The 8,967-nt window shown below is 39.0% G+C and overlaps 1 protein-coding gene across 1 annotated transcript; it reads left to right on the forward strand.

Moving 5' to 3' along the window:
• The first annotated feature begins 7 nt into the window (after positions 1 to 7).
• Positions 8 to 894, forward strand: LOC138913610 (uncharacterized). The gene has a single exon (XM_070217686.1). It carries the CDS (start codon positions 8 to 10, stop codon positions 326 to 328), a length of 321 nt encoding a protein of 106 aa, XP_070073787.1. The 3' UTR covers positions 329 to 894.
• The last annotated feature ends 8,073 nt before the right edge of the window (positions 895 to 8,967 follow it).

Below are 8,967 nucleotides of genomic sequence, written 5' to 3' on the forward strand. Positions count from 1 at the left end.
GGCGCCCATGTCGCTGCTGAAGCCGCCCAATCCCGTGGGACACCCTCCGCCGCATCCGCCGCCGCAGCAGATGCAACGGCTGCCCTTCCTGGGCAGCTGCGAGCCCCTGGCGGAGGCGGAAATGGACTCCGACTCGGAGCAGGAGCGCCCGAATCTGCACGACGACGAGGACGCCGCCATCGATGTGGAGGCGGATGAGGAGCAGGAATCCGAATCGACAGCCTCCAAGGGCAGTCTCAGTTGCCTGGAAAGCAAGGAGAATCCCGGCCAGCACAAGGAGCTCGCTGCTCCTGGCGCGGACAAGACCGCCAACCAGAAGGCCTACTGAGCCAAATCCAACCAAGTGGCTCCAAATTGAGAGGAGAATGTTCAAAAAGGCTTTGAAAATATTGAACGATTTCGAAACATTCGAAAGTCTTTAAAGGAATTCTCCTCTCCGCGCAGAACCACATCAATTGGTTTCAAGTTTTTCTGCTAGTTTGTTCCTAAAAGCCCCTGTAAATAAACTTACAACTCAAGCTCCTTGTAAATTTAAATGTCTCTTGCTCAATAAGTTAGGCTTAAAAAAAAATAGCCCACACCATGTAAATACATAAACCGATTGCAAACTAACCGGCGGTTAGTGTGGGCGCTTGATTTCTCGTATCGTTTTTGTTTTTGGCTTTTAAACCCCTAAATTGCTGGTCAAGTGTAAGTTATATAAGTTCGATATGCTAAGCCGGGATCCCTTGGGGCCAAGGCAATCAATGTTAGTCTAGTGCTATTCGTAAGCTGTGTGTCAAGCAATTACCAAATAATTAGTTAAATTATTTATACTTTTAATCGAATGTTAACATAATCCAAACTTCAACTGAAACCAAACCGAACTCGTAAGCGTACACACACATTCACAGACATGAAATGCTTATAAATATACAAATAACAAATTATATATATAAAGATATTAATAAATTATATAAACATATAGAAAAAAAAACCAAAACTAAATGGGTTTTACTAATTAATATTTTAAGCTCTTTATTGGAGGGTTTTTTGCTATTTTTTATTGATCAAAAGAAGATTTATTTAAGGGATTATTAACTTATGAAGTGGTTTTAATTATGTTAAAATATGTGCTGACCTGAAGTTAAAGTGGGTACTTTTCCCTTTCAGTTTTAAACTGATCCCAACCCTTTTGTGCCGATGCAGTCGACCTTTAGAAGCATCTGTCCACATATATTGTCTCTGTATCGAATCCACTCAGCCTCTCATCCTATTCGTGGTATAGCAATTTGCTGGCATTTGATACAAATGTTTTTCCATTGGATTTATCCCGCCCACTCTGCATTCTGCCTTTTGCAAGCGCTTATTTGCGTTTAATTGCCAACGCAAATAAAGCCGGATATGCAGCATATATATGTAAACCTGGCCATAACAATACCGGTAGAACAGAAACGAACAGAACAGAACAGCTTTTGCCACAATTGCTGCAATGCATGTTGGTGCTGTTTCTGCTTTTTGTTTTCACTCGCATTGCAGGCGTTTTAAGTTGCCATTTATTGTGCAGTTTGTTGCAATTTAGTCGCGTCGAGCCCCCATTTCCTGGCCCTCTGGGTCCTTTGGGCCGTAGCCGTAGCCACTGCCACTGCCATTTCCGAGTTTCGAGTTTCGTTCTCGGCTCTCCGCATCGCGTGTTAAATTGCAAAAATAAATTGCGAATTGTGCGCAGCAAATAAATGGCAATAAAAATGCATAAAATGCTTTTTTCGCTATGCCTAACAAGCGGTGGCGGCGGGTTTGAATTACCAAACGTCGGCATAACTGTGATTCAGTGGATATATCTCCCGAACAGCCTATATATATATTTACACACATTTGTGCATAATTATAGGCGATTGTGTGGAGTGTTGCATTTCACACGACTGCGCATAAATGGAGGGCGTTAAAAACATTTCGTTTTTATTGTACGAATAAATGTATGACTCGTTGATGCGCTTATTTCGCAGCCAATCGTTTGTTTATTGGCTTGTATTTCATCCGGTCGGTAAACCGCTGGCCGAAGGCCGGATTTAGCCAGCACTTTAAGGATTGCTTATTTTCTGAATTTTCTGAATTTCCTGAGAATTGTGTAACCAAAGGTGGAATAAAACTGCTAACGGGGATTAGGCTTTCCATTTTCGTCCTCAAAATGAATTTCGCCACAATGGCACATTGTCCATTTTGGCCCCCAAGATAAAAAACCCAAAAAGGGGTTGAGCCTTGCTATTTCAGTTTCCAGCCATTTTTTCTGTGCAAGCCAACTGAACAAATTAGGCAACCTTTTATTCGACATCGGATGCTCTCCACAGCATTTCTGTATGGATGCAGTCAAGTGCTTGAGCATTTTATTTAAGCGCATGAATGGATTTGATGGCTTTCCTTCGCTGAATGCGAAATGTGCCCGAAAAAGGAGCAGAGCGAAAAAATATTTCAATTCATCTCATAAAATGCCTCAAAATTGTAGCGAAATTATAAAAATTGCCTGCCCCCAGACAACGAGCACTTTGGTTGGCTTTTGCTTTATTTGCTGCTTTTTGGCTGCTTTTTTGTTGCTTTTTGGCTGCTTTCAGTGAATGCAGCCTCGCTTTTCGCTGGTCTTTTTGGGCCACATTTGCTCATATGTAAAGTGAATTGTTTGGGCGGATTTGGGGAGTCAGTGGCTGGATTATGAGATCGCTCTTTTTTACAGGGTAGTAAATCGGGCTATGGTATACCAATTTTACTGATAAAATGTCTAAGATTTCAAAATGTAGTATTCAATTTAGTAGGTTTGTACAAAACGTGGAACATTTTTCAATAATTAATTTAAATTATTATTAACAAAACATTAAGTCTAATATTTCTATCGAATATTAAATAAAAAGATTTTATATTGCTATTTTAAAAGTTTAAGTTTAAATAAATTATAATTATAGGTTCATCGCGCATTCGACTTACTTTTACTTGTCTTTTCTTATTCTTTTTTGTAACTTTTTAGACTTTTTTTTGTTAATTTCATTTTCCGCTCTCATATGTGAAGTGGTTTTTTGCAAATAGCAGCCACCGCGCCACCCAAAAACGAGAATGGGGGCCAATTTTGAGGGCTGGTTCTGGCGCTTTTCGCAGACGCTGTTTTGCCTGCAGTAATTTCTTAATTAGCTTGCGAACACAATGTGCTTATATACCATATAGCATGGTCTCTTTGTATATATATCCGAGTTCTGGGTGGGGTGGTGGTGCAACATTTGCTAAAGCCAAGCGGCCGGGTACTTATTTTAATTGCAGCCTTTTTGGGAATGAAGTGGCCCAGCTTGGCGCACAGTTTCCACACTATTCGCATAAGTACTCATATATATATTTATGTAAATGTATATTTAGGATTTACTACTCCTATGGAAATTAAAATTTGTAAAAAGGATTCCAAGTAATCTACTTAAAATTAATTTAAATTTTAAATGATTTTGCTTTTTTCTGATTTTTGTTAGGGTTATTATTATTACTAACTCTGTTTTTTATTGTTAGCGTTTCTGCACCCCAATATAGTTTTTTATGGTCCAGGGTTTTGACAGCCCGAAGGACTGCCATAAATGGAATTTCCGAATGTGTTGCTCTCGACATGTTTTCTGCCTCACTTGCCATTAAGTTTATCTATTTTCGTTGACAGTTCAATTAAGTACAATGGCCACAACAGTTAAATTACGCTTAAAAAAAGGACTCGCACACACAAGGATTGCCATTTTTGTGGTTCGCTTTTTTCCGTTTGCTTTGGAGTGTCAGTTCGGACATTATGTCTGTAGTCCTTTGTACTTTATTATCCATTTAGCACATTTATTTTTATTTCCCATTCGGCGGCGCCTGCTGTTGTGGTTGCTGCTGCCGGTGTCCTCGCATTATCCTTGTATCCTTGCTCACTGCTCCTTGTTCCTGTTTCAGTCGTTACGGCCGCTGGTCAGCCCGCAAATATGGGCAATTTTTGCCCATCGCGATGTCCCTTTTTTATGGACTTTATTTTTTACCAGTCGTGTGTGAGTGCCGCATGTGCATGTATTTTAGTGCGTAGTTGTGATGGTGATGGGTGATGGTGACCCCCGCACCCTCCCCTACCCCCTACCATCCCTGCAATTCCTGTCACTATAATAGGCTCATCAGCGTTGCGTCTTTTTTATTGTAATGCCGCTTTTATTTGCGATTGAGGTGCTTTAATCAACTGACAATTGTGTAGCTGCGAGTGTTTTATGGCCGTAAATGGGTAACAGGATATTAGGACAACAATATCAGTTCCAAATGGTCATTACGCTATTTTCATAGCGTTGTTTTACCCTCTAAATAAGTATATATTTTTATAATATATATAAAATAACAAAAAAGAAATAAAAGCCTAATATGGACAAAAAATACAATTATTAGAAATGTATTGGTGAAAAGAAAACAAAATGATTTTGGTCGGAAAACTGAAACTATACTACGTAAAATTTAAAATCTGCTAGGACAGTCTGATCGAAGCAAGTGGTAAACCGAATAAATTTTGATTCTACAATTTTTCAAAAGGGTATAGTGTTAAAAGTTGAAAAAAAATCTTTGGAAATGTGAAACTGTCTCAGTATTTGCCTCGGGCGTAGAATTTACCTGTTTTTAAAACTCTTCGCTTTTCTAACTGACATTTGGATTAAACACAAATGGGAATTTGATTTCGTTTTTTCGTCGTAATTGTATTAAAATACTGCAAATGTTTCGTGAAGCTTATTTTAAGAAACCAATTAGTTTGAAAATTGTGCATTTTTTGTCCCCCAAAAAATTGATAACAAATTCTGTTAGTGTAGGACACCTGGATCAGAAAATGCCATGGAAAATTGGATTAGTGCATTTTTAAAGTTTGGTTTTTTCAATTTTTTTTCGATCGATCGAATTCAAACTGTCAGCACCACCTAACTGGGTGGATATGGAAAGAGATTTAAGAAAAAATTCCGAAATGGTCCAACGCTAATAGAATTTGATATTAATTGCTGGGAAGCGTTTCATAGATATTATTTTGTAAAGTGTTTTTGGTTATATTCCTAAAGATATCAAACATGAAATGTATTCTATTATTTTGATTAATTTACCACGCTTACATAAGTTCTTTTATTTGGTCTATCACTACAATGATTTTTTCCCGTGCACTTTTAAACGACAAAATTTCCCAGGTTCTCTGAAAACCCGTCGATGCAAGATGAGCCTAAGCCGTTTAACTAGTAATTACGATGCACAGGCACTTACGGCCGGAACAGCATTAGTTTCCAATTGCAGCGCCGAATCGCCGAATCACAATGGCATAATCAAATTCCATCTCATTACGCGCCATATTGTTGTAAATTAATGCAATAACACAAACAATGTCTCGCATGGCGTCGACCTCGAATTTCACCCGACTCCCGGGCAAATCGAGTAGAAAAGTGCAAGCCCGGCAAGTCGCTGGCTAATTACGTGCACTTTGCCGCTCGAATTACAGCTCCTGTAGGATACTCACGCACACATATATACAGCCACGGAGGCCACCGGAAACATCCTGTTTGCGAGGCGTCAACTGTCACACACTCGCAAACACTCCACTCCACACCGCTACCCGCTCCCAGCTAAATTCGAATCCAATTGAATAACAATAAAAATTTGTACTGCGCTGTTTGGTTATCCGATGCCATTGCCATTGTGTGAATTTAGCTGCTGAATGGCGAGTGTACCTACAAATTATGTAGGCCGTGACGAATGCGATTGCGAGCGCTGCATTGCGTAACAGGAAGTCAACAATGACGTAGCTGGCGAAGGATCGGGAGCGGGAGCAGGAGCAGTGCATCCAGGATGTGCCCAGGATACAGTGTGTAAATGGTTGTAAAACGCTTTTCAAATCCCAACTCCTGCCCCGCTGGTTTGCTTTGCTCCTGCTGTTGTTATTGTCGCCCCGTCGTCGTGCTATTTAATGTCATTTAGCCTGCGGCCAAATCAGCGCGAATCCCGGTTCAACCCATTGCGGTACACAGAAAAAAAGAATGATATCGAAATGCAAAACATAATATTTAAAGTGTAAAGGGAATGTTATTACAAAAACCATTACAAAAAGTTTATGAAACTTATATTGAGTGAGTATTTTGTTAAAAAATAATAATCTTACTATTCTTTAATTCCTTTCGAATTTATTGTATCATTAAAACAATCGTTCTAACAATTTATAAAATAAATTTAAATAATAAATTCAAATAATAGTTCACGCTCTTATAATTTTCACAGACTTATATTGTTTTGAATTCCATATTTCGAATGCAGATTTAGGCCTTTTGAAATATTTTTCGTTGGGTGCATAGACATGGGCATTTCGGCTAAAATTGTTGTCCGAACTCTACCGTTTTCTAGATCGGCAGAAGCCATCCTTGACAGCCAGCGGAAGGGCTTCGTTACAATCACATTACGCACCCCTGTAACCCCCTTCACACGCACTTTTTTTACACTCCCATGTGAGGGGAATCGTCTTAATTGCAAAAAATTGAACAAAGTTTTCGCTGGCTCGTTTGGTCCGCTTGTTGTAACTGTTTGTTGACGCTTCTGGTTAAAGGCAAGTGGGTATCATGGCAGTCCGTCTATAATGGCTACCCCACAGCGACCACCGCCCCTTGAAATATCGGCGAAAGAATTACATATTTATACCAAACCGCCGCAAGCACACTTTCCGAACCCGCCCATTGCAGTCGGCTATTGAATAAACCGAATTGCAAATGAATAATAAGTGACATCAAAAGCGTATGGAAAATAAGGGCAAAGGGGAAAATGGAAAACGGTGTGAAAATTACAGGTTACGCGACATGTTCAACAATTTCGGTGAATTGACTTTGGCAAGGGTTGGGAGGCGGTCCAGCAAATGGGTTGCATGCCGAGAGTAATTACACAACAACAGTCCCACACCAAAGCATTTTTATTTCGGTTCATGTTATTCATTTGGACCTACGCACATATCGAATGTCCTGTTTGATATTGTATTATATTGTAATGAGGATATTTTATTTTATAATAAATGTATGTAAATAATGTATAAATATATTTTTAGCAATTTTAATTTAATATCCATTTTATTCTTTTTTACAGGATACTTTTTTACAGTATACAAGATAAAAAGGACACTTATAGTTAACTAATGTTAACAAATAATTCCTGTGTAAAGGATACTGTATTAAGACAATTATTTATAGTATTTATTATAAAAACAAAATATTATAAAAAAATAGCCTACATTTTTAATCCCAATTTCAAGACCTATTTCAAGGTGGGATCGTCCAAGTGTGAAATTGAAGATTGCCCTTGCAAAATATTTGCCTAGCTGTTTTCATTTTTCCTGCCTTGTTGACAGCCAAATTATAAAAAGTTCTCGACCAACTCCCTCGGGAAACTGACAATCTGATGTAATTTATTATCAGAAATGCAAAACACTTGAACTGTGCCATGAATAATTTCGACACTCTGCTGTTTATCTGACCGTTGGAATCTTTGCGGTTTTAAATTACCAATTTTCCAGCGCATAAATTGGCATTTAACCAATCGAACTTGAGCCCGAAAGCAAATCAGAGCCCAAGAACCGAACCTGAGTCCGAATGGGAACCCAAAACCAAACCGATTCGATTCCCCAAGCGCAGTCCCAGAAATACCCGGGCCCAAGACAAGCAACCCACTTATCATATTAAACTATGGACAGAAGCCAGCAACCATTTAGCAAATCTTCACGTCAAAGCCAACAAGCAACCCCCGGCACCTGCAAATGGGTCGGAATGGATTGGGATCTGATGGGTTGGGTTGGGATTGTCTGGAGGGTGGCACGAGTACGGGTATACAACCCAATTAGAAGTGCCCGAAAAAGCAGCAGCGGCAGCAACCGAGTCAGTCAAAACAAAATCAAGATAAAAGCGAAATTCAATCTGTCAAAAATAGATTACAGACCAATTATGTGCTCTTTAAGAGTGCCGTACCCCACAGTATCCATATGACAGCAGGGAGTGCTTTCCTCCCGAACCACCCAACCACCCATCCATCTATGTATGGCCATCAGGCAGGATTTTTATATGCCAACTTGTTTTTAGGGTCTGCGGCGTGTAATTGTGACTGCCGCTCGGCAGGGATGCGATGTATGTAAGTCCTGAGTTCCTGAATTACCGACGAAGGCAGCCGGGGAGAGTCGCTGCTATTGTTTAGGGTTGTCCGTTTGGGTCGAGTTCATTTAATCGACACCAGACGACGAGTGAGTAATTTGCCATTTAATGGCTCGACAAAAGTTTGTCATATCAGGACAAATGTAAGATGACAGGGCCAGGTCCTCTAACAGCAGCCACTAAAATAGAATTCCTGATGAGGTTGGGCTAACTAACTATGGGCTAATTGCCAAGAACTCTTCACTTAGCATCCCTTAAAAATAAATTGTAAAATAAAAATAGGGTAACATCTTTAAATTGCGGCTTAGTAGATTTTAATTTCAGGTATGACATAACCATTTCGAACCGCTTTAAATAAAAATGAATTTAATTAAAATCTCACTTTAGAGCAAATACTTCAATAAAAGAAAATGTAAAAAAGTATAACTTTTTTAAAATATTTCTTAAAAATGAAGTAGAACTTTAACCTTATTTCCATAAAATATTTTTAAAAGTTATTCGGGTTTTAAATTGTTTTAAGGATATATTTATTAAATAAATTATAATATATATTTGAATATTACTTTAAAACTGAGCGCCTCTATAATAACGAATCATTTTAGATATTTCCCCAGGTGTACATTTATCTTCAATCCAAAAAGAGCTCTACATTTTCATTACAATAAGCCATTTCCCACACCCGTTTCTCTAATTCCTCGCTTATTGCCTGACCAAGTCATCACCGCTCCCCAGATCGGAATGGGAAATCACGGCGAAAAGTTAAACAAACATCGCATACTAATCCCGGGGATATACACACTCGACT

The sequence above is a fragment of the Drosophila takahashii genome, chromosome 3R, assembly GCF_030179915.1.
Source record: "Drosophila takahashii strain IR98-3 E-12201 chromosome 3R, DtakHiC1v2, whole genome shotgun sequence".
Classification (NCBI taxonomy): domain Eukaryota; kingdom Metazoa; phylum Arthropoda; class Insecta; order Diptera; family Drosophilidae; genus Drosophila; species Drosophila takahashii.

Coding starts and splice junctions, on each gene's coding strand:
- LOC138913610 (XM_070217686.1), top strand. CDS start 8: ATGTCGCTGCTGAAGCCGCCCAATCCCGTGGGACACCCTCCGCCGCAT.